Genomic DNA, 27,149 nt, shown 5'->3' on the forward strand with positions numbered 1-27,149 from the left:
AAAAATACGAAAGTCATGTTAACGTTGTTAGTAGGAGAGCGAGATCTTGATCGTGTCATGTCACGCGGAGGCATCGCGATGGAATGCTTCATTTTATTTTATTTTTTCGTTACTTCCAATTTTCGGATTTTTAAATAAACTGCTGCAGCAAGAGATTCAGATTGTTGGAGACCCTTGGGGAGGCGCGTTCCGTGAGTTGGTGTGGACCCGCGGAAAATGGGCTACTTATCTACGGTTGAGTTTTAGTGAGCGGTCGTTTCTCATGTAATTAAATTTTTTGAAGCTGACAAGTGATTTCTCCTCTTTTTTTTTGTAACGAAAGTTCACTTCCGCTTGGTGCCTTTGAACGTGTCGAGTACACGTGTCAGTCGCTAGCAATTCACTAAAAATTGAAATAGGGAAAGCATTTTGAAGGGATGGCTAAGGTGAATCGCTGAGGAAACCTTATTTCAGATTACTCTCATTATCACCTCGAAATTTCAAGAGCACAAATATCAGCTCTCACAAAACGTATAACTATCAATCTGAAACTCACCGTTTGCTGCAGTTCAGGGGAGTGAGTTCCAATTTGTTGAGCAATGTTACTACAGAATCTGAGATTTGTGCTCTAGAAAACTCGAAGTGATAGGGCACATCAGCCATCATGACGACCATTTTTGGACTCTTCGAGGGATCACCTTAAGGAATTGAACCATCGTAAAAAGTCCGATCAAGCTTCTTGAACTGTCAAATTGTTTTTACTCGCATCATCATGGAATAGAGATTATCACGCACGATTGCATTTCAATTACCATGGAGTTGATTATAAGTTGATTCCTTTGTAAACCAAAGATGATGTTCATTATGCTCTTGAATATCTGACTACTTCTATAGTTGAAACAAGAGCTGCCTCAGTACCAAAATGCGAGGTTAAATTCGATTCAATTATAATAGCCGACAATCTTCGGCTCTTGATCCGTCTGAAGAATGTCCTTAGGAGGCAATACCAAAGAAAACGCGAACCTGCCATGAAAGTTCTCTGGAGGGATTTTCAAAAACAAACTAAAAAGTGATTATCTACCCTGAGGGACAATGCTTTTAAAAATAATGTTTCGAAATTAGACCCGAGTTTCAAACCCTTTTGGAAATTTACAAAAATTTTGAAAAAAAAAACCTCAAAAACCTATTCCAGCGCTTCAAGAAAGTGGGAAAATTTTGATCACAAATGCGGAAAAAGCTCAGAAACTTGCTAAACAAATCGAGAATTCCCATAATTTCAGTGTTGGTCCTATTGAGAATCAGGTTGCTCGGGATTATCTGAATTTTCGCTCTCGGGAACGATCGAATTGGTGACGATCCTCGATCAATCGGTATTTCCAAATAAGGGATGACATGTAGAGGCTGGAAATCGATACCAGACGCCATTTTTCAAATCCAAGATGGTGGCCATTGGTTCAAGAAAAACTGTCAAATACCCTACAATACACACATAGAAAAAATCGTGTAAATTTAGGTTCTATGAGAGTGACATATACGAGCGTCAATGTTGAAAAAAAATTGAGTCATAACATACGCGAAATATAGCTTAATCAAACGTAATTTTCGTCAAGCATCGAACTTTTCAGTCTCGGAGCACTAAAAATTACATGACATGTTTGTTTACATCTTTTTTTTTTTCCTTTGTTCGGGACATAACACTACTGCGACCAGTAATTTGATCTATTGTAGTATAGCCCGTGTCCTTAGTTTAGTGCATGTCGTATTACTCCATCACTATTGAGAAATGATGAAGTATTCGGTGTTCATACAGTTGTCATTCTTGCCTTCATCGCAAGGAATCGATTCTAAATGAAAGGTCCCGCTATTTATACCCTTCGGAGTGTTGGAATACCCTCCAAAGGCGCGCCCCTTTGTCAGTCGAAATGGGATTCCTTAGCAATAAAAATAAGCAATGACACCGATAATGACCATGCATCAGAACCCTAGTCTTAACCACTTCAAACTAGAGAACAATGAATAGAAGATTAGGAATCACATAGATGAAGACTAACTAACTCATTTTTTCCTTGTTTCAAGATCATCCTCGGTACAGGCAACCCGAGGACTTATCACTATCAACAAGGCATAAAAAGTAACAAGGACTAAGATGTGTTCCTTTGATTACTGAAAAATCCTGTACCCCTAGTTTGAAGTAGTCAAGACTAAGATTCGGTGGTAGATCTTACATCCCGTAACGTACCACGAAAAGGTGATCTACCCACGTTACGGGGCTTGTTTACATCTTATTTTTATGTCAAAGATGGATTCCGTCACGTGTAAAATTAGTTATTTCTAAATGTGTATGTGTAATTCTCTTTCTGGAACCAAAAATACCCTATTATAGGGTATTTGACAGTTTTACTTGAACCGATGGTCGCCGTCTTGGATTCAAAAATGCCATCTGGCATTGATTTCCGCCCTCTACCCGTCGTCCCCTTTCCGAAAATACTTACTTATACCCAAGTACCCTAATTTGGCAGGGGTAATCAACTCTGCAAACTGTGCCGAAACACTGTTTGGCACGATAGGGCACACTTTGACCAGTAGGACACAAACAATATAATATAAAACGGCATCACTGTTGAGTGTTGACGTTTAGCCAATCGTTGCCTACTCGGTTGACTACTGGGTTGACTACTCAGTTGAATACTTTGTTAACCGGTTTCGAGGATCGTTCGAAAAAAATCTAAAGTATTCTCTCAACCGTGGCCGGTTGAGAGTGTGTTGTCAATACGGCAGTCAAGACGGCTAAAACGGGTTACCTCCAGTGACATTTAGTCAAGATCTGGTCATCCAATACGACGGTACAGTTCGGAATGCGATCGGCGAAGTCGTTGAGTCTTCCTATGGTGCAAACTTGTTGGATCCCATAATCATGAAAATCAAAACCAATGCACGTTCGCAGTACATATCAACGCAAATCTGGGTAATGCTGTGAAAATTAGAAGCTGCCCAAACTGGGGCTTACCAACCGACACGTTTTCGATTGAGGATGGAATCATAGAGAAAAATGAACGCCAGTTGCCTTTGATGATTAATTTGGAAGGCCACGCAAACAATCTCATCAATATCAAATAAATCAAGACCAACAATTGAAATGGACCTAACTCCATTTTGTAAACAAACCTTGTCAGGCCATTTTCTCGCGAACCGAAACCTTCATTCGCAAACCTAAACCACAATCGGATAGAGGAGAATTTCCCCTACCTGTTCATTATGTTGGTTTGCCTTTGTGGACTTCGGTTCGCGAGAAAATGGCCTTACAAGGTTTGTTTACAAAATGGAGTTACGGCCATTTCAATTGTTGGTCTTGAAATGTATCCCCTATATGCCAGGGATTAACCTCGATAAACCCTCACATTCTCCTCCACATGCTTTCACCAAAGGTCATCCAGGCTTTATTTCAGAAAAACCTTCATATTTTTGGACTAAATTTATATACTACCGTGGGCATCCAATTTCGAAGCGAACAACGAAGGATCAGAGCAGGATTTTTTGCGAGAGTTGAGGTACGTTTTCAAGTTTGTTATGCAGAATAATCAATAAATAAAAAAAAGCTTATCAAAGAAGGGTGGCTTGATTCGAATACCGGTCTTGCCGAGGATCATCCGCAATGGAAATTTTCATATTTTCACATACGTTTTCTTCCGGTTATTCTTGCCAGTCTCAATTGGTGTGGACTTCAATGGGATAACCGCAGGACTTTATAAGGATGTCCATATAATTTTGAAAGAAGTTCCAATACTGCTGTGGGATGTCAATACATATTAACCCCACATATTCCATCAGACCTCTGGACTGGTGTACGATTGCCTTAGCGCAATAGCATAAGATTTATTGGAACGGATCATTGCAGTAAGAAATGAAATTACATTCTATTCTATTCCACGAGCTCGATATCAAGCACATCCCCGTCACCAGATCCGATTATTTTGCAGACGCATCTCTGTCACTATCCTTCTGTAGAACGAGCTCGTATCAAGGGTCCTCAGTGCGATGGGTTGCCTACCGATCGGTCAACTGTAAGGCCTTGGTCATTACTGAAAAAAAATATTGAGGCTTTATTTAAAACTGGCTCGGGGATGTTGCTCCTAGAATTGGGAAGGATTTGATATGCAGCAGGTAACAATTTGATCCATCATTGATCAAACTACGCCTTCTTTCATGTACATCTGCAAGGAATCAGCACTTCATCGATCCGGAATCTGGTGGACGGGTTCATTTTGCTTGAACACTGTATAGGTTTTATGGCTTTCACTTCCTCATCCACTTCCCGCTTGCCATGATCCATCAGAGAATGTAAACAAACACAATCACAATAGTCGTAGCTTTCGGGGTTGCCAAACTCATGGATTATTGACATCTTGATAGGCACACTTTGATTGACCCTTGATTATACTCGGCACAGCGCTTATCACAGCTTTCGGAACAGCTCAATCACTCGGTACCGATTTAGGTGTTCGAGTTGAATACCCCTTGGGTATTTGACAGTTTTTTTGAACCGATGACCACCATTTTGGATTTCAAAATGGCGTCTGGCATCAGATTCCGGCCTCTACACGTCGTCCCCTATCCGGAAATACTCATATGGTATGGTATTTGAGAGTTTTTCTTGAACAGATGAAGGCCATCTTGGATTTAAAAAATGGCGTCTGGCATCGATTTCTGGCCTCTACACATCATCCTTTTTCCGGTTCCTGTTCTCACATTGCACAATAACAACAAGCTTTTGAGACATGACATATTACCGAAGTATATGTGCACACTATCGCCGCGAAGTAAGAGAGTTCTGAAATAATATGACCACCATCTGAAAGGACTTGGTCTCCTGCACAACTTTGCTGAAGACAGCAACTTTCTATATGACCAGTAGAGTGATGCAAAATTTGAAATTTTCGCTCCACAATACTTAAACGATTCCAAATCGGATATTGACTAACCTCTCAAAATTTGAACACATTTGGTGAGAAACTGAGGTGGCACAAACCATTTGAAGTTTGTATGGGGATTACTATGGTAAAACCAAGATTTTTGTTCATGTCTATCTAATAATTCACCATATCGGTCTGCTTCAAAAACTTTTAGCTGTACTTGTAGGAAATTTTTCCAGCTACAACTTTGCTGAAAACCACTTTTTGATTAAATGCAAGGATCGAAAGTTATCAATGGTTCAATGCGCTGATGTCTTATGATCATGCTCAATCAACTGCTCAGCAGGCAACATTGGTGTTTCTGGGGCGTTGAATAGGATACAAAAATCATGGCTACTATGTCACACTGCAAAATACAGTGTTGCCTACAGAGCAGCTGCTTGATCATGTCATAAGTTTACCAATCTCTTAAATAATTAATAACTTTTTCCTGTCTCGTTTTACATAGCTCAATATGGAAAAAGACTGTAAGGCAATGAACAAAAAGTTGAGATTTCCCATAGTAATTTACATGTAAACTTCAAATGGCTTGTGCGAAGTCTGTTTCTAACCAAATGAGTTGTAACTTTGGGAGGCTTATCAGGACCCGATTTGCAACCATTTAAGCACTGTGGAGCGGAAACGTTAAATTTTGCATCAGTCTAATGACCAGGCTCTCGAGATACAGTTTATATTGGAAGTTCACATGCACACTAGCGCTGCGTAGTGAGATAGTACTGAACTAATATGACCACCATCCTAAAGAACATGATCACCTAAACAACTTTTCTGAAGACAGTAATCTTGTACATGGCCGGGATTTTGAGATACAGCTTATACAGGAAGCTCATATATGTCCATACTAGTTCTGCGTAGTGAAAGAGTTCTGAACTAATATGGTCACCATCCGAAATAACTAGGTCACCTGAACAACTTTGCTCAAGGCAGCAACTTTCTGTATGGCCATGATAACGAAATACTCTATGTTGGACCCAAGTTCCATATATTATAGCGCCCGTCATAAGAAACATAAAAATGATGCGCCTCTAGCGGCGTAGTTCCCAATTAATCCTGAATCCAATGACAAAGGCTTGTTGGTCTAACCCAGTACAGCAACTTTATCGAAGACAGTTTCACGCTCCCGATGCCCCCGGCAATAAGGATTCCTGACTGTGTATTAATTTAGACCTATTGCTCCGTGCATTCCTACAGGCGTACATTTGAGCTTATAGGTAAGTTGATTTGTATAGTATTCTCAATCTAAGTCTGAGATTTTGTGAAGTTTTTGCAATATTTGGATTTTTGGTAAGCAAATGAATAGGATCGTTCCGTTTCCCATACAAAATTTAAAATTATCCCGCAAATCAGGATTATAACCAAATCCGTTCACATTTTGCACAGTTGTTGGGGACATCAATACGCATTCAAAGAGCATTGGCTAGCCATTATGCGAAGTTGCATGGCAATCGGAGAAGTTCTAGTCCAAAATCCTTTTTTACGCTATTTGGTCTGGATTTGCTCAATACCTTATACGAAAAATACACGTGTCGCCACTAGATGGATTACTCTGCCATTTTTGAATAACTTATGCCATAGAACTTTTGAAATTTGAACCAAAGCTAAATGATAAAAAAAAACATAACTTCTTCTTCTCTTCTAACTAAGAAAATATTTCTTACCACATTTTCTACAAGAAAACTAAACTTCCCACTCAACTATTCCTAAGCGCGCTCTAAACACACCGATCCGCTTTGAATATCTATACAATCACACACCAGCCCCTCTCCCCCTAAAACCCAAAAAAGCATCCCACGTCTTATCTTGCTTCCTTCCGAGATAACGCTCTCAACATCTCAACAAAAGCAACTTCTTCGCAACATTCAACAGACAACCCCGAAAAATATAAACACACTCACTCGGAACACCACTCAGCTCACGACACAACAGAGTGGAGCGAACCCGACGAGGATATCCACATAACTCAAACTTCCTCCCGCTCGTTCGCCCGAGTCGAAGGCATTCACCGACTCCCGACTCTTTCGCATGCCGAAATTTCCCCCGAGCCGGAGCTCAGGAAAAACCCCCGGACCGGAATGTCAACAATTTTGCGTATCATAAACGACGGAAAATTCATAAACATATGGCTTGGCTGTCGTTGCTCGTTATACGACATTGCAGTGGATGGATCAACATCGATAATAGAGTCATGTAAATCTGAATCCGGGCTGTTTAGATGCATCGGTCCAGGAATTTGGGAAGGCAAATATTTTCGGTTCTTCGCCAAATTGATTTTCGGCACAGATTGATTTGGCTTGAGAAATTGTGGATCTGTCCAATTCGTTGTTTTCATGTCAAATTATGATAACACTCAACTATCGCACTCAGGATGGGAGGTTGGAAGTTTATGCATATCTTTCAGAATGATGAAGACATTAAGCCAGCTGAAACTTCCTGCCTTTCTGCTGATACTTCGAAGAAGCAAACTTGCCACATACTTTCTACCCGAAGAGGGAAGAGGAGTTTTGTTTCCCTTCCGATCCCTGGCGAACAATCTTCGAATGTTGAAATTGTTTTCTCCAATTTCCCGCACCCAGCCTCCCCGCTTGGGAAATAATTTCCCCGATACTTTAGCTCCGCTACTTAGGCCGAACATTCTTTAGCTAATCTTTTGTTTTCTCCATTTTTACCCCCATCCCCATAGACGCAACTCTCACATGGTTTCCCGTACTCGGACCGGCGGAGCGATTACAGTGGATCGATCGGAAGTGGAGCGGGTGCCACGCGGTTAGGAGCCCACGAGCATGACCCGCTGTCGTTGCATCAGGCGCTACAGAGTGCCGTGGACGATGGCCAGAATCCGGTGATAGACGAGAACGCTGGATTTATGAGCGACCTGCCGCTGTTGAAAAGTGAGTACATTGGTATTTATTTTATCCCTCGAATGTTGAGGGTACGCATAAATCTCAAGGTTAGCGGCCAAATTGCGGACATCTATTCCGGTAATCAAGTTTGTAACAAAATGTCATCTTGCCGTGTATGTACTCTACTAAATTTCAAATAACGCATTTTAGGCTGGCAGGACATTGCTTGGAGCACATTTCATTAAGTTTATATTTTTTAATTTAATGACTATTATGAATTCGGATGATTCGTTTTCTTCGAAACTTTAAATTAAGACTAGCTTTGTGCGATTTAGTATCAATATAAATATATTTTTAATTTCAACATTGGATAAGTTCGTTTTGACCCAAGAGCACCATCTTAAAGGTTACATTCAACTAAGAAACTTTTTCGAAGACTCGTAATTCCTGTATAATAATTTATGAAAACATTTGCACGTTTAGATTCAGCTGAACAATAAATTAACGGATGGAAACCGCTTCTGCCAGTAGTCACATGTAGGAGGCCACCCAAGCAACATTTAACGTTTTATAAATTACTGCAAGGCTTCTATAAAACATTATTAATAAAACCCTGGTCAAGATAGCTTTGCCTTTATTACATCCACCAAAACCTCATTAAGACTAGAATCTGTCTAGTTGGCTCACCCTGAAAAAGGTTCTAAAGAGTGCATTTTCGAGACATTTCAAGAATGACTTGCTGCAAAAAGGTTATATGACTAATGCATTGAGAACCATTTGAGATCCTTATTAAAAGTACAATAAAACCCATTTAGCACCAATACTTGTGCCATTTGCCTTTGACGCTTGCTAATTTGCTGATTTGACTAATTATTTTTAATTTAGGAAACAAAATATAGTTATATATTACGTTAATCATTGCTCCCAACCAAGACAGTTTGATGATTTTCGAAATTTCTATTACAGCTCATTGATGAATTGATGAGAATAAAGTTATTGTAAAGGAAAAACATCTTGAAACACTACGATTGTAAAAAAGCCAATGAAATAATAACAATACGGCGATTGAATGAACACTAATTTTCCATAAGCCATTTGTGAAAAAGCTGTTTTGCTTCGATGAAATCGCTAACAAATGCAAAACATTTTAATGCAGCTTTTATGAACATTATTTGCAGACTGAATTGTTTTTATCTGAAGCCATTTTGCTTGATCCTATTCCATTTAGTTTTATGACGGCATTAATGGTGGCAAAGTTGCCTGCAGTTGCCTTCACCTATTGGAAGCAGTTACTCAGGAAGTGAGTCTACGTAACTTGGAACAGGTGGAAGCTCAACCGTTCCCGAAAAGTTTTTCTTCTTCCGGATGAGTTTCCTGTCAACAGTTTTCCGCCGTTCCAGTTTGGCACTGATGCTATTCGGACCATCATCGCAACGTTATTTCTGAAGAAGGTTGCCATTGACAATATGCTGTGTATTCTCATCAATGTTAAGCGTCTAATTTGACGGCTTCCAGTGCTTCGTAAACCGCATCCACTTCGCTCCTCTCAGTCGGCTGCTCTGTTGTTGTTGACCGATTTTGTCGGAGCTGCTCACCCAGAAAGTTCTGGAATTGTATTCCGTTCCTCTTCCGTGGACAGCATTGCTAGAATTATTACTCACTTATCAATTCTTTATTTAATTGTTTCCATCAACAGGCTTCAATAAGCCCCAATGATGTTAAGTAATACAAAAAACAACATGATTGTCTGTGCTTAAAACTTAAACATTACACTGCTATTCACGGTTACCTGTGCCCGAAAATATCGAGGTGAAACTACGGCGAAGCGTCTGACGTGGTACGTGAAAATTGAACACTGAGGCAACTCTGTTGAAAACTCGCTGCAGTCCGTTTATTGTTCCATTCATTCCGTAGTTCGTGCGACGAAAAGGAAGTCTCAGCATAAGACTGTTTCTTAGTGCTCGTGGTCGTACATTCAAATCGATTTTTTCGAGGATAGTAGGACAATCGATTCTCCCTTGCAATGTATCGGCAACAAGTAAAGCCCTTGCAGCGTCTCTTCGGGTCGAAAGAGTTTCCAAACCAATCAGCTGACATCGGCTTTCATAGCTAGGCAAACGGAAAGGATCTCTCCAAGGCAATCGCCGAAGGGCGAAGCGTAAGAATCGGTACTGGACTGATTCGACTCTTTCAACACCATTGTTGTAGCTTGGATTCCAAACTGCTGAGCAATATTCAAGGACTGATCGGACCAGTGAGGAGTACAATGACTTCAGGCAATAAATATCGGTAAAGTTTTTGGTTATTCTAAAGATAAAGCCTAGTGTTCTGGAAGCTTTATCAACGACATACGAAATATGCTGCTTATATGTGAGTTGCGAATCCAAAATGACTCCCAAATCCTTCACGTGGCTCACTCGTTCAATTGCTGAACCCAATAGGTTGTAGTTGAAGATGATTGGTTCTTTTATCCGAGAAAAGGAGATTACTGAGCATTTCGCCGGGTTAACTTCCATTCGGTTCAAGGTGCACCAGTCAGCAAAAGCATGAAGCTGGCGTTGAAGAAAGTGACAGTCGGCAATGGAACGAATCCGAAGGTAGATTTTTAGATCGTCAGCATACGATAGTCGAGGTCCGTCAAGCACATAATTCACATCGTTGAAGTAGAGCAGGAAGATCAAAGGTCCAAGGTGGCTACCCTGGGGTATCCCCGATGTAGCAGGATAAGTATCAGATCGGTAATCGCCTATGGCAACCATCAGTTGGCGACCGGTTACATAAGATCGAAACCATTGTAATAGGTTACCATTGATCCCAAGTCTGTTTAGTTTAGCAATAGCAATACCATGGTTTAGCTTATCGAACGCTGCTGACAGATCGGTATAAATCACATCCGTTTGAGCTCGGTCAACCATGCTATCAGTTACATAAGATGTGAGGTATAGCAGATTGGTGGTGGTGGAACGACCTGACATGAAGCCATGCTGATCATCACTCAAAACATGCTTGCAGTGAGAAAGTAGCGGTTCCATTATGACTAGTTTAAAAAGCTTCGATACGGTGCTCAGTGAGGTAATTCCACGATAGTTGTTGACATCTCGTTTGTTTCCTTTTTTGTGAACAGGAAACATGTGAGCAAACTTCCAGCAAGAAGGAAAAATACCACAGCGAAGCGATAATTGGAACACGTGACAGAGCGGAGTCAATAGACTATCGATATTCTTCTTGAGAAAAACGGACGGGATTCCATCGGGTCCAGGGTTGCAAGAAGATTTCAGCTTGGAAGCAGCTCTTAAAATAGTCATATCGTTGATGTCGATGCCATTTAATGTATCGCCGTGCATTGGAACGTTGCTTGCTGCGAGGTTAACATATTTGTCAGATAGGCTCTCGTCAGTGAAAACATCGGCAAATTTGAAAGAGAAGAGTCGGCAAATCTCCTGATTTGTGGATCCCACTTCACCATTGAACACCATGGACGATGGAAGACCGGATTCCTTTCGCTGCTCGTTTACATAGTTCCAAAAGGATTTCGGATGTGATCTCATCCTGCGCTGAATTCCCTGCTGATATCGCGAATAGCTTTGGCGACTGATCCGTTTGAATTGATGGTTTAGTCGAACATAATAGCATTTTAATTGGAACGTACGGTACTTGGTGTATTTGCGTAGTGCAGCTCTTTTAGTAGATTTCAGTCTACGGAGCTCCTTAGTCTGCCATGGATGATGAGCTGTTTTCTGGTGACTTATCTTCGGGACATGTCTGTCGATAGTATACACCAAAATGTGTGAAAACGTTCTTGCGGCTACCTCAACATCGTGATGATCGAGGATGTTTTCCCAGTCCAAGCTGGAGAGCAAGTCTGAGATGCTGCGGTAATCTGCTTTTCGAAAATCGTAGGAAACAGCAACGAGCGTTTCGTCGAAATCGTGAAGTAACTTGCTCTCCACAGTCACAATCAAAGGAAGGTGATGTGGAGTTGGTTTCACTAGTGGAGCGGGTGCACAGGAGATGAATGGAGCGACATCCTGAGAACTGACGAAACAAAGGTCCAAGCTGCGGTTGTTCTCGTTGACTACATGATTGATTTGCGATAACGTAGACGTACTGTAGCTATCAAGAAGCATAGTGGCTCCACAATGGAACACTGATCGTTCTGGATCCGGATACAGAAAACCGCTATGGGATGGTTGCCACGAGATACCAGGTAAATTGTAGTCTCCCAAGACAATAACCTCGTCAATAGCAGTTGCGCTTTCCAAGACAGCTTGAATTGAACGACAATGGGCGTCGATGAAATCTATATCTCGAGCTCGGTTTGGAGGTATGTAGACCACACATACAAACAACGTGCGATCCGCTAGGTCCACAGCTGCCCAGACCTGCTCTACGCTGTTCCACAGATCATTTTCAATTGCTCTGGCTTTCAATTCAGAACCGACAGCCAAGAGGACACCACCTCCAGTTGATTTTCGGCTGTTGCGGGGGTTACGATCACAACGGAAAACCTCGTATTCAGATCCAAACACTTGATTGGAGATCGTGCGGGAGTCGAGCCAAGTCTCTGTGAGAGCAATAATATTATAGCATCGGTCAGATACGGATATACGATAGTCTTCAACGTTCGAGTTCATCCCGCCTACGTTCTGATAGTAAATAGTGACGTCCTGGTTAGTACTAGCAACACGTTGAGAATCTGTGTACACCTCGCCTGAGAGGGAACTTTTGGGCATCCTAATTTCACTTCTGATAACAGCATTAGGGCAGCTCCGATGATCAAAGGCAGCAGAAGGTGGGGCTGCATCGGAGAATCCAGTGGTGCAACCCGCACTTCGAGTGTTAGAGAGTACCGATACAGTGCTGAAATTCGGAATGGCGTCAGGCGGTGAATGTTCAGAGTTATCATTGTACTTGCCTGGCATAGCAGGCTGGAAGACCCCCGAACCCCTACTAACAACAGGACCAGGACGACTGTGAAGAACGCTGGCTGGTACTGGCAGGACCGTGTTAGAGGGACTAGGGGCTTCCAAAATGCTATTTTCAGTGCGTCCTGGTTCCAAAGGTTGATGTATGAAAGGGTGTGCAATTTCCTGTGTACGGGAAACTTTTTTACGCGATGAAATACTAGGTCGAATCGAGTACTTGCCTGTACAAGCAAGGTGGAAGACCCCCTCCCTACTTCCAACCGCAGGACCGAGACGACTATGAGGTACGCTGGCTGCAGTAGGCGGGACTGGGTTGGAGAGATTGGGGGCTTCCATCAAGCTTTCCATGGTGCGTCTCGGATGTGATTGGCATTTCCTTGTGACTCTGCGTTTGAATGTCCCACTCGATTATGTTTTTCTCTGTCTCTAGGTGGATCCATCTTTTAGGTTTTATTTGTAAACAGTGGGAGGTTTTGTGATACACTTCATAGACACCAAAACGCATCAATATATGCTTTTTGATCCCGTTTGAAATCGAACGGTTTCTTAAATGATAAAACACCTTTATGGAGAATTTTATCGTGACATAAATAAAACCAATACCGATTGATTTACTAAACAGTTTTATAAAGGGATAGAGTGCTGCAATAAATTCATTTTTAAATCCAGACACTTTCTGAGTTTCTCGTCAGACTTTAAAAGTTTTTTAAAACAGCATAAAGCTGAACTGCTAATCAAGAATGCTGTGCACTGTAAAATGCTGTATTTAAACTAAAAAGATTGCTTATTACCGTTATAAAACCACAATAAATCAGAGTGAAAGCCAAAAGGCTTTAAATTGTTACTTGGGCACCTACTTTTAAATGTAGGGCCTTGGATCTGAGAATGTATGGAGCTTGTTCGTTTTTGCTCGATTATTCAAAAACTACGACATTTATCTCTATCATTTAACTTCATTTAGATTCTCCAATCTTGTCCAAAGTTCTCTGAACATTTTCTGACTACCATAATCCGGGGACAAATTGATCACCGGGGTGAAATTAATCATTGTACCTTGTACTTTTAATTGTCTTGTATAACATTTTCGGTGAAAGATTTATTTTATTATTTCAAAAAAGTATATTTTATAGCAAAAAATTTCTGCTGAAAACATTCTTTATTAATTGACGCGAGTTTTTCGGATTCAGTGAAACGAATATAAGAACAATTATTAGAAATGCACTGGGAAGTAATTTGAGGGGTTAATTAATTTCATCCCATATCTATATTTTCAAATTTAAGATCTAAAAAATTTCAAATCATCCAATACTGATTTAAATGCAATTAGTTTGATAATTTCATGTATTTTATAAATTTATTTCTATATTTACGTTAAAAAGTGATCAATGTGCCTCGATTATGGTACCCTGAACTAATCTAAGGGAACCTCAGAGCACAGTTTTTCTGATGTTTACTTGAATAGTTTTGAAGTTTTCCGAAACTTCTAAACGACTCCCTGAGTCTTTCTAAGGTTATGATGGAATTTCCTGTAGTTGTACTAAACTTCTCAACGGTTTTTTGGGTCTTTCTGAGATTATTGAGACTGCTCCAAAAACTCGTGAGCTTATCTGATGTTCGTATAACATCTCTAAAAAATTCGCTTATCCCAAAGCTCATCTAAAGACCCAGAACTTTCCTAAATTTCTATGCGTTTCTGTAAAATTTTAGGAACATGTCCTCTGATTCCTGGATAATTTTTAAGTTGAGGCTCGTTGATGTCATCTTAGCTACCCTGAACTGTCTAATGAACTACACTGAGGTTTCTGAATCCTAAACTTTTCTCTACAGTCTCTCTTTAATGAACTTCTCTCACCCCTACCGAGCGATCAGTTTTTAAACTGTAATAAAATAAAGTTAAACTTTTCTCTGGGAATTACAGAGTAAACGTTTTTGTAAGCAGCAGTATTGATGACCATACATATCAGTAGTTACTACTCCGTGATTGACCCAATTTAGCGAAAGATCTGAAAGAACCATGAGGCTTGGGATTAGTAATCCATTCTCAGTGTGCAAAATCCGGTGAATCCTTATTTTTGAGGTCAATAACGACTCCGGCCACGTCCTTACGGTCATCAGGGAGGAAAAGGATTGTTATTTCGACACCCGTTGTTACTAGAGACTGAGTATACCTCTTCATCTTCACGGTTCTCATGGGAAGAATCTTTTTGTCAGTGGGAAGGGTGAATTAGATCTGGATTCACATTGGAATGTGATGCGATCTTTTAAAGCCTGGTAAGCAAATGACGCAACCCTATCAACTAAGTAATGTAAAGAGGCTTGGGTTCTAACCCACGATCTTCTGATCAGTAAGCAAAGTAAGGTCGTTCTAAGGCCACCGTGCCCCTTACTTCAAAACAAGCTATGACCGACGATCGTTCATTATCGGTTACAAGAAGCTATTAAAATGAAATTACATCCCCGAAAGCAGTTATCAATGTCTTCCGAACCGCATCAAGCGTACGTCACTTTTGTATAAACATATGTATTACTTTTCCTAATCGTTCCGCGGAGTTCTTTTATTCACGATTTTCTACAATAGAGACCTAGAAAAGATCAACTCAGTAATGTAACTAAGCTTGGGTTCTAACCCATGATTTTCTGCTCAATAAACAAGAACGTGCCCCTTACATTACCAAAATCTGCGACCGACTTAACAAAAAACTATTCAAATGAAGTGACGTCCCCGAAAGCAGGAAACAATGTTTTACAAACTGGCTCACGCATACACTCTTTCCGAAATTCTAAACTCAACATGCGCATCTAACGGCGCCGACTGGGATTGAACCCATGTCTGCTTTCTCTCAGGGTTATCCAAACTGTTTAAAAGGGCAGTTTACAGCCGACTTCTAACATCTGCCGAAAAACTGACCCGAGTAATAAACATTCTTAGGCGGAACAAGGCTGTTTCTAAAACATCTGCTATGGTATTTCTAGACGTTGAAAAAGCTTTTGACAATGTCTGGCATTATGGCCTGGTGTACAAGTTGCATCGATACGGTTTTCCGATCTTCCTCGTGAAGATCATACAAAGTTATCTATCGGACAGAACATACAAAATTATCACATCGGATGCCTTCAATATCGGTGCAGGTGTGCCCCAAGGAAGTATCCTTGAGCTCATGCTGTTCGATCTATTCACCTCCGATATTCCGGCTCTGGCGATGGCGAGGACCATTCAAAATCTCCCAGGCTTGTGCCGTCTGAGAATAACAAAATCTGCCTAAACGGCACAGTGGTGGAATGGTCCAAAGAGGTAGTCTACCTCGGACTGACTCAAGACAGTGGGCTGCTTTTCAGTGCTCCCTGACACTGAGATCCAAAACTACACTGACACTGACAGAACGAAAACCAAATGCACCATCTTGATAAGATCATTGTATCCACTTATCTACAGGAAGTCCATCCTGTCCCTGAACAATAAGCTTGCTGTCTACAAGCAAATCATCCGTCCCGTTATCGAGTACGGTATGCCAATCTGGGAGAGTTGCGCCAAATGCCATCACCTTAAACTCCAAAGTATCCTGAATAAGATCCTTAGGATGATCCTAAACAGTCCTCCACAGACGCAAAATTCTGAGGTCCACCACCTGGCTGGTCTTCAGCCTCTGGAAGAGCGAAGAACGTTCTTCTTGGAAAGGCTCAGAGACACCCGTCTGATATCAGGTCATCAGATCATCGTTTAACGCAAGCACACTAGCGGGTGTATCGCCGTGTAAAGTTGTTTATTATTTTCCTCTGGCTAAGCTTAAAAATGTATGAAATTAGATCTGTCAAAATGAGCTTGACAGCGATTTGTTATGTATTTTCCTCGGATTTTCACTAACACATTCTCACATATGGCACCAATACAACCGGACGTGGAAATCTCTTTTGTCGCATTAATTGGCAAATCAAAGTTGGCACTCGTGGAGAATAGAAGAACTATGAGAGTGATGATGGTAAAATTTTACACGGTGAGGTATAAGAGTGCAATCTTAATATGCTTTTATTTTGCAAATTGAGCATTTTATTTAAATCCAATAAAAATGGGTTGCATTTTCGTAATGTGCCAAGAAAAAATAAAATAGAGCGGTTTCTTTGTATCGCCAGTTATATCTGTTTTCCTCTATGAAATGGAGTGGTAAACAAAGACCCTAAAATCTGCTAAAATTAGCAAAAATTGACGAAAAAAGTACCCAGCGGCCAGTTCACTTTTAGCTACTTTTGACTTGTTTGTCTCCTTTTCACCTTCTAATGTTGTCCAAAACGAAGGAACAAAACCACCCAACAGAGGTGGTAAAGTGTGGGAATCAGTGTTGCAAAATATCGACAATATACGGCGATATTGACACTTCTGCTTTGGTCACTCATTTGGGCTAACAGTCACCGTCATTTTTTTTTCGAGAAACCATGTCAATTCTGTCAGTGATGAACATGTGCAGATTTTTAGAGATGAATGTCTACGGAATCGATAAAAATATCGTTGTGCTCAGAAAACGAAGCTCTATCAGATGATGTAAAAAAATCGGTATATTTTTCGTAGTTAAACAGCCCAATTATGTGACACAGAATGCACGAAATTACACTTTTTGTTACCAGGTGAATCTTTGTCATTGACTAAAAAATTAATGAGATTTTGACGAAGGTTTTTTTGAGGATCAAGTCTATCACTGACTATGTGAAAAACAATTTTGTCAATATCGCGCGAAAGTCCGTCAATGACAATGACGAATCTCAGCACTGGTGGGAACCCAACGTTAGGTATACTCATATTTACCTACTTTTGGGTATAACTAACTTGCTTTTGGGTTGAAATCTATTGGAAAAAAACGAATTGCACAGAAGAAAATGCAAACTATTTTGACCCGTTTTATTTACTTTTGGCTTGTGCCGAGATGAGTTAAAACCCGTTTAGAATTAAAACAAAAAATCACAGGAGATAATGCAGAAAAAAATCATGTTGTTCTGTGGGAAGGGGTGAAGAAGGAGGTGCGGGTGTTTTATTGAAGGTATGATTTTTAGTTTTTCAGATAGGTTATTTTTATCGTGGGCACCCTTTATGTTCGTAAATTTTGGGTTAATGGGGTGTTTACATCTGTGCGGATTTACTCGCGCTAGTGTACTCGCCAACTAGCACGAATTTCAGTTGCTCCTGAAATTTCATGCTGGTAGACGCTTATGCCCTGCTTACATTATGCTGGGGAGCTTTTTTTTTGCTAGCATCTTGCTCATTAGCGCTAGTGAAATAGCATAAAACACCCCATAAGACATCGAAAATTTGTATTTTTGTGCGTCGTTGAAATGTTGTCCTACAAAGAATGGAGCAAAATGTTACGAAAACGCACAGCCTGAATTAGAGCAGCAAGAGCAATACATAGTTTGTAACATTCAGGAAACGTTCCTTTCCTTCCAACTGTTTCGATTATCCAACATTCCTCGGCGATACAAAAAAAAAAGATCACTTACCATATCCAACAGGACAATCCCCACTGACCAATTTCTGTTACTGTTTCACATACTCTAGTGCCGCAACAACTACAAAAAATAACGAAGGTGACAAGCAGACCCATTTGCAACTTATTTAGGTACGCTAACCTGACATTTTGTCCGGGTGGTGGTACATATCGCTGTAAATCCGGCAAATCCATGAATGAATCCGTGCCTCGAAAAAGGCAACATCCACTTTTTTCTCCCCCGCGAAGTTCTTCTACCACCTCCTCGATATGGGAAATGAGGAGAGACATCACCTCATAGCACTCAACCACCCCGCCATAAGTGAGGAAGTTATCGTTATAATGGGATTATAAACGATTCCAATGGGCCCCATCTTCATCTTGTTTGCTTTCGGTCGTCGAAGCACGCAACTCACGACCCAAAACAGAAAGATAGAAGAGGAGATCTCATTAGCATACTGATATTGTCAACTACTGGTAAAAGAGCTGTGGAAGTGATCATCACCGCCGTGTATCATCAAACATAACCTCCTATGAGGGAAGAAGCAACTGAATCCCACCTCGAAACTTGATCTAGCCAACCGATAAGATCGCTGCACCGACTCTGTCGTCGTCCGGCCGGGTTTGAGTTGGACATGTTAATCTTCATCTGTCGCATCGGAGCAGTGCACGCGATTGCGATAAGCGATGATGGTGACGATCAACTCTGGACAAAATATCCCAAACCGTCAGTGTCAAGATGCAGCTCGGCAAACTAAGAAAAAGAGGTGCTAATTAATGGTGGAACTTTTCATCAATGTCGGTCCGGGTTTCATTCAACATACCTATAGAGACATCTCACCGTCTCGTATAGTTTCATTTGTTACGACGATGACGGACGGATGAGGGTAAATCACAGAGGGAGATCCGATTATTAGCCAGATGAGACTCAGAAAGCGAGAGAGAGAGAGCAAAAAGTTGTTAAAGAGCGCGCTCACACAAAGGAGTATTGTAATCTGAAGCTCCCCCGTTCTCAACACAGCAGCAGGCCGAGCATTGATGTTTTTCCTCCTGCCAGTCTACTGTGATGTTTTCTTGTTTTTGTTGTATTTTTTTTTGGCAAAGGCGGTACATAAATAATAAGCATTGTTGCGAATCGGAATTTTATTTGAGAGTAAAAAAAAATGTGATGGGTCCATACAGAGGGAGTCGCACCCGATGAGGTGTCATATTCTGAAGTTGTTTGTGTATTTTTTGTTATTCTATACCTATACAAAAAGCGATGCCGATTCACGGCGGAAGGTGTGATGAAAACCATAAGGCAGTGGTTTTCAACCGGGGGGAATTCACTGCCATCTTAGGGGGTAATTATGAGTGAGAATATATTAAATGTTAGTACAGTCATCTCCCAGAGATATGGAATAATAGTAGCCTATTAGATGCTCAGATACTCAATTTAAAATGTCAATCATGTGTATCAACCTGCGAAAAAATTTCTACAATTTCCTGCATCGATATCCACCATGTTGCATCCTTTTGTAGGAAATCTTCCATATCTACATACATCTTCTTTCTACCTACTCAACGTGCATGCAGCTCAGGATACCAAAGCAAAATCACCCCTTGAGCTTAGCTAGAGTCACTTTCCTTGGATTCCGTACGTAACCATTTCCAACTGCCATTGTAGAAAGTTACTTGTGTTTATGAATTCCCAAACCAGAATTTTAGGTTCCCGATCAATTGTAGGGTAAGGCTACACGCTACCGAAAAGTCATGTAAATTTCGGTTCCCTGAGCAGGGCTGGCAAATGTCATTTTCAATCATAGATCTCACGCGATATTTACAGAGATACTTCTGTCACTACTTATACCAAGGAAATCATAAAAATATGTTCACTCTACCGATTACATATGGTTACTTGCTTAAATTCATCTAAATCAGTTAGAAATGTTGATGTTAAAACTGCATAAGAATTATTCTCATGAGTGCTTGATCATTGGGAAATGACAAGAAAGCTAATGGTCGGTCGTTTCGTCTCGTGATAGTGAGAAGACCTGTTTTCTGACTGTCATATGACGGCCGTGATATTTACCAGCTCTGTCCCTGAGAACAACACATGTAAGTTGCATTTTTGACATAAGAATTAGTTGTAAGAAACGAGAAAATAAATTCGTCGAGTTGCTTATGTTTTGGTTTGAGAACACTAAATTTGTAATTGAAATGTTCGTTTAAGTTTCAGGATTTACGTCTAATACGAATTACGTCTCGCGTAAAAGTAGTTATTTCTAAGTGTGTACACACTAATCCAGGCCTCCACTGTCTGGTAAGTTTTCGAACTACTAACTTGTACAGACTTTGTTCAGTTAACCCCATTTAATGATAAAACATTAAAAAATATTTGATTCTATTGTTTTCTTACGTGTAACGGTAATTTAAAATGTTAGCAACTTTTTCAGCTGTTTAAAAACTTGATAGAATTTTAACGACTTCGGTGATCTGAATTCAGTGTGTAGGTCAGGTTAGCTTTATTATATTTTAGGGTGAACTATTTGAGCTACAAAATGATTTTTCCGCGAAAGATTTATTTGAAAATAATACAATAGACAGCGAATCAAAACAAACATAGTGTAGTAATAGAATTTCAACTAGAATAGGGTACGTTAATCGTTTGCTTGGGACCAATAGGCTACCAAAGTGGTGAGCCAATTTAAAATCGTTAGTTTCGTATTGATTGTTGATATAGCTGTCTTGCAATGAGCACTATTACGAAAAAAATTAACTGGAAATCATATTTACTTGACATCACTTATACAGATTTTTTTTTAATTTGAACAAAGATGTAAACATCTAAGGCATGCAAAGATTCATACATGTAAACTTTCTTTCACGTAAAATAGCAACTTGCAAGAAATTTTGCTTAGAAAGATGGATGGTTGCATACAATATTTGGAATATTTCATGCAATGTCTCTTAAATTTACACGATCAATAATGTAAACTTGTATGATATATGACGCTCCCTTTATGTGCATCATAGTGACAGAAATGTACACTACTTTTTGGAACGAAAAAGGTTGAAGCCCACTGCCATAAAGCATTGTTATAATTGTGAAGTTTGGCGAATTATAGAGAAAAAATTGCACATATTCAGAATTATTCGTTTACTCGAAAACTCATGTAATTGGGACATCATAAAACATATTTTTTTTACAAATCTCCCATCCGTTCATTATACCATTGACAGACATATAAAGCAGTACCAACAATCAATACGAAACTAACGATTTAAAATTGACTCACTACTTGACTAGCCTATTGGTCCCAAGCAAATCGATTAACGTATCCCATTCTAGTATAAATTCAAGTACTACACTATGTTTGTTTTGATTCGCTATGAAAGTTTGACGGATGAAATGAGGGGTTCGTGGATTTTCCTATGTTTCGAGGGGTGCATCGATTCGCTTGGGACCGAAGATAGTACCAGAGCTGGTCTTAGAGTTACCTCTATTGTAGTACAACCATAGAGGTAACTCTAAGACCAGAAGGTCCCGAAGAAAAGTGCTCAACTTTTTGGATCAGCTCTGGTACTATCTTCGATCCCAAGCTAATCGATACACCCCTCGAAACATAGGAAAATCCACGAACCCCTCATTTTATCTGTCAAACTTGCATGGCAAATCAAAACAAACATTGTGTAGTACTAGAATTTCGACTAGAATGGGGTACGTTAACCGATTTGCTTGGGACCAATAGGCTAGTCAAGTAGTGAGCCAATTTAAAATCGATAGTTTCGTATTGATTGTGGTACAACCAACCAACTTAAAACATTACACCATTTATAAAGATGACTATCAATATTGAACATGACATTTCATGAACTAACAGTTACACTTCTTGCCAATATTCGAAAATTTTAATAATTTCAAAAAAAAATTCAAACTTTCAGATTTCCCCATCACCGACATTAAGAAAGACAGCAGCCAAATGAACCTCGGTTCCCCGTCGGACGTGTTCTGTTCCGTGCCCGGCCGGCTCAGTCTCCTCTCCAGCACCTCGAAATACAAAGTTACGGTGGCAGAAGTGCAGCGCCGCCTGGCGCCTCCCGAGTGTCTCAACGCGTCGCTTCTCGGTGGAGTTCTCAGACGGTGAGCTTTTTCGCTTTTCCCACTCGCTCATTAACATTTCACTAATTACTATCAGGATTCTGTTGCCAGGCGCGTCAATGCCAAATTAGACCAACTGTAGCGAAAGCACGATAATTATCCGTCGCTTTTTCTCTCCTTACAGGGCAAAGAGTAAAAACGGCGGCCGGTTGCTAAGGGAAAAGTTGGAGAAAATCGGTTTGAATTTGCCGGCGGGACGACGCAAGGCGGCAAATGTCACGCTGCTCACGTCGCTGGTGGAAGGCGAAGCCATCCATTTGGCACGTGACTTTGGCTACGTCTGTGAGACGGAATTTCCTGCCCGGCAAGTGGCCGAATATCTTTCCCGACAGTACTCGGAACCGCAGGAATCCTACAGACGGAAAGAGCTGCTGCTCAATACGAAACAGGTACGGCTATTCTAGCAACACATTTTATAACTGTCATTTCGGACATTTGGGACTAATGAAAAAATCATAAACCTTTTTCAGATTACAAAAGAACTCATGGACCTGCTCAACCAGGATCGTTCTCCTCTATGCAACACGCGGCCACAGCATATTCTGGATCCATCGATTCAGCGACACCTAACACATTTTTCGCTCATATCCCATGGGTTCGGATCGCCCGCCATTGTGGCAGCGCTGACAGCCATCCAAGTAAGCCCATCTTCAAAGGAAAACTAGTACACACTAAACTAATCCCCCTCATCTTCTTCTCAATAGAACTTCCTGAACGAGTCCATCAAGCACATGGACAAGATGTACCCGGGCAACGGTGGCAGCATGGTGACGTCCTCGCTCGACAAGAGCAAAATGGATAGCGACAAGAAATGACAGTTATAAAATTATCTGTTCACCAAAATTGAACGCTTCTAGCCGGGCTTGATCCGATCGGTTCGGAAGAAGAAGCATCATCGGAACCGAAATCTATGGATGTCAGCACCTGTATCATAGGAAACGCAAACAGAAGTTAAAGAAGAAGAAAAATTGTGATGTATAAAGAGAAAACAACGCAATTAGCGTAAGAGTATGCAAAATATGATGAAAAGGTTACACTATGAGATTTCAAACTAGATTGATTATAATTAATTATTATTGGTCACCCATACAATGCAAGCAAAGTGAACATTTGGAAGTCTGCACGTTTTATCTCTCGGTGTTCTCAATATATTTAACTGTAATCAATTGAAGGCGCATAATTGTAAAAAGTATTGTTTAGTATTTTATAATCCGTTTTGTGATAGACTATTGTTTAATACTTACAATATGTATAGAAACTAGGAACATGTACATTCCCATTTTTATTTGATAAATCAATGGCCATTGATACTTGTTTCATCTGCAATTCCATTTTTAGCAAAAAAATAATAATAACATCAGTTGAGTACAAACTTAACTGAAAGTGCAGCAAAGATGACTGACAAGAGCACCTACTAAAAGAATTTTATTTATTGTTTACTATTAAGGTTAAAGCAAACAAAGGATCCATCTTCGACAAAGGAGCCGATGAGGCTTAGAATGTACTTGTGAAGTCATGTGCCAAAACAAAAGAAAAGCTACAAATTCTACACTTTACAAAACCTCCCAGCGCCATAATCTCCATGTGCCAATCCGGAACAATTCCTGCTGAAGAACACACACCTCCTTCGATTTTCCACTGCTTTTCATACCCTATCCCGCTAGTGCCATGATTCCATGATCAACATTTAACATCTTCTACAAACAACGCGTCAGCCATATTTGTTATCCTACATCCCGATCCATTCCCGCTAAACAAAAGAGGCAAACCATATCATTCCTATATCGTAAAACACACATTATCGAGACGAAACGTCATCCTTGCCATAAAATAATTATAGCAAACGTGACAACAAACATTTATAGCCAACAAAATGTTTCAAATTTTTTCCACTCTTCCAGTTGTCGTCAAAGAGTAAATTGTATTAAAATTTTCGTAAAATAATGTAACTAAACAAGTGAAACTTTTACTTTGTGAAGGTTTACGCGTATATGTACAAAATGAATCGATTAGCAAAAGGAGAATATTATTACACATTTTTCAAAAAAGAAAAAAAAACAATTACAACTAAGCATAAGCCAAGCAAATGTGTAAAATTTATCATCAGCAAAAAGTTGCCCCCATTTTGAAACCACAAACCACATCCCATCGCCATCACAAATCGTACTCTCAGATTCTATTCTCACAGAAATAAAAAAAAACATGTCATTTGAAATCGTACGATGCATTTCGCAACATTCGTCTTAAATTTAAGCCAGTTTTGAGAGAGGAAACAACAACTACAGATTGTTCCAGTCCGTACGCGCTGCAACCAAACATGACACATCTCAAGTAACAATGCGGGTTTTATGAGAGTTCTACAGACCATGATTCAGACTTGTAGAATGCGTCGATAAAACTTGCAGTGCTACTTGCGATAAAGCACAGCCCGAAAGTGTCCAAGTAGAAACGTTCAAAACACAGCAAGGAAAACGCAAACCACTACCCACACACAGTACTGGAATCGCATACATAGGCAAATTAAGAACTCAAAATACAATTACAAACGTTGTACATGAACAGAAAGTGGTATAAGAGCAAATTTCAGAAGTATTATAAATTCAAATTAATGAAAATATATATATTTTAAAACTCAATCGGACGGTGTTTTAACTTCCTTGATGCATTAATAACCCTTTGATGACACTGACACTTTAATCGTTTAGCATTATCATCAGTCACAGACAAGCCGACATAACTCTTGTATACGATCCATCGAACACGCATTTAACGGTCAATTTAAATGTTTCATAGTTCCATTGCGTTTTACGTTCTCACACAACAGCTATTTATTGACCTTACTGCCCACGACAGTGTACTCAGCAGATGGCAGTAGTGTTTTAGTAGTTGTTATAGTGAAACATATTCAATGAGCTATGTCTGTTTGTCTGTGATATAGTCATGCTTTGTCCCCTTGGATTCCAAATTTGTCTCATCATTATATCGCAGACAAACAGACATAACACTCACAATCACATTCTTCGCAAGCAAGGTTTCAGTTCGGAATGTGCTCGCATTTATCATGGTGGCGCCACTGAAGCGTTAAGCAAGTCAGCACATTTCGAACTTATCAGTGGTGTCAGTTCGTTTTCAGGTCAATTTAGCTCTTGAAATAAGGAGGCAACGCAACAAATCACCTTTCATTGTTTCTTGGGAAAGCATACCAGATACTAATCTGACGAATAAAGGGTGATACGGTCAAAATTTGGTCAAGGGAAAACGCGTGTAAATCGGTGAAATAGTTTATTTAAAAAATCAAATTAAATTTCTTTTTCAAGTTCAATTAGTATAAAATTCAGGAAAAATATTCAGTTAGGCTTCCGCTTTTCCAAATCCGAATTGCCGGGCCTTACGCTTGACCCCTGCCATCAGATTTTGTACAGCCACCTTGTCCACCTTCTTCGCCGCAGAAAGCCAGTTTGCCTTGAACTGCTGCTCGCCCTTAGCAGTTTTTGTGGTCTTCTTTAGGTTCCGCTTGACAATAGCCCAGTATTTCTCAATTGGGCGGAGCTCTGGCGTGTTGGGAGGGTTCTTGTCCTTGGGAACCACCTGCACGTTGTTGGCGGCGTACCACTCCATGGCCTTTTTACCGTAATGGCAAGATGCCAAATCCGGCCAAAACAGTACGGAACAACCGTGTTTCTTCAGGAAAGACAGCAGACGTTTATTCAAACACTCTTTCACGTAAATTTCTTGGTTGACAGTCCCGGAAGCTATGAAAATGCTGCTTTTCAAGCCACAGGTACAGATGGCTTGCCAAACCAGATATTTCTTTGCGAACTTTGACAGTTTCATGTGCTTGAAAACATCTGCTACCTTTCCCCTTCCTTTTGCCGTATAAAACTCCTGTCCCGGAAGCTGCTTGTAGTCGGCTTTGACGTAGGTTTCGTCGTCCATTACCACGCAGTCAAACTTCGTCAGCATCGTCGTGTACAGCCTCCGGGATCGCGCTTTGGCCGTCGTATTTTGTTTATCATCGCGATTTGGAGTCACTACCTTCTTGTAAGTCGATAGTCCGGCTCGTTTTTTGGCTCGATGCACGGTTGTAGACGATACACCCAGCTTATTTGCGGCATCTCGGAGAGAGAGGTTAGGGTTTCGCTTGAAACTACCGGCAACTCTCTTTGTCGTCTCAGCGGCTTCCGGTTTTCGATTTCCCCCCGATCCAGACTTCCTGGCTGTCGACAAACGTTCCCCAAACACTTTAATTACATTTGTAACGGTTGATTTGGCAACTTTTAGCGATTTTGCCAACTTTGCGTGCGAGTAGCTCGGATTTTCGCGATGCGCGAGCAAAATTTTGATACGCTGCTCTTCTTGCTTGGACGGCATTTTGACAACTGAAGAGTGAATTCCAAAATCAAAATAGGAGCAACATTCTACACACACACACCTTCAAAATGAGGGGTGTTCAGGTTTTTTAAATGCAAAATTGAAAGAAATACGTCAAGTTGATATTGACCAAATTTTGACCGTATCACCCTTTACTGAAAAAAAAGGTTATTGATAGTGATGATTATGGTCCCACCACTTACCCCTACAAAGATTTGAGCTGGAAGATTTATCTTTTAGATAAATAAGTATAACATTTAACCAGATTAGCAAACAAAAACGAATTGATTACTGTTACACACTTAATCCAAAGAAGAATACTAAGATGAAATAGTCTGAAGAAAAACTTTCTATTCTAGTGTCCGTATACAAGGTAGGTAATTTTGTGGTTTTGCTGCCCCCTCGGTGGTTATTAAATTTTGTGCTCTTTTTTATCAAAACAATCACACCAA

General features: G+C 40.3%; 1 protein-coding gene across 6 annotated transcripts in view; it reads left to right on the plus strand.

The window, feature by feature from the left end:
• The window catches only part of TfAP-2 (transcription factor AP-2), a 238,514-nt gene extending 213,552 nt beyond the window's left edge, over positions 1 to 24,962 (plus strand). For all 6 annotated transcript variants that reach the window (XM_065238918.1, XM_065238893.1, XM_065238957.1 and 3 more), the window contains 5 exons: positions 7,630 to 7,837; positions 22,110 to 22,308; positions 22,451 to 22,715; positions 22,797 to 22,964; positions 23,031 to 24,962. In XM_065238918.1, coding sequence (XP_065094990.1) covers positions 7,630 to 7,837; positions 22,110 to 22,308; positions 22,451 to 22,715; positions 22,797 to 22,964; positions 23,031 to 23,141 — 951 coding nt within the window. In that variant the 3' untranslated portion in view covers positions 23,142 to 24,962. The remainder of the gene's footprint in view (positions 1 to 7,629; positions 7,838 to 22,109; positions 22,309 to 22,450; positions 22,716 to 22,796; positions 22,965 to 23,030) is intronic.
• The last annotated feature ends 2,187 nt before the right edge of the window (positions 24,963 to 27,149 follow it).

Source organism: Ochlerotatus camptorhynchus, unplaced genomic scaffold (assembly GCF_037179485.1).
Source record: "Ochlerotatus camptorhynchus isolate MF236.1 unplaced genomic scaffold, CSIRO-AGI_Acam_v1.1 ptg000005l, whole genome shotgun sequence".
NCBI classification, from domain to species: domain Eukaryota; kingdom Metazoa; phylum Arthropoda; class Insecta; order Diptera; family Culicidae; genus Ochlerotatus; species Ochlerotatus camptorhynchus.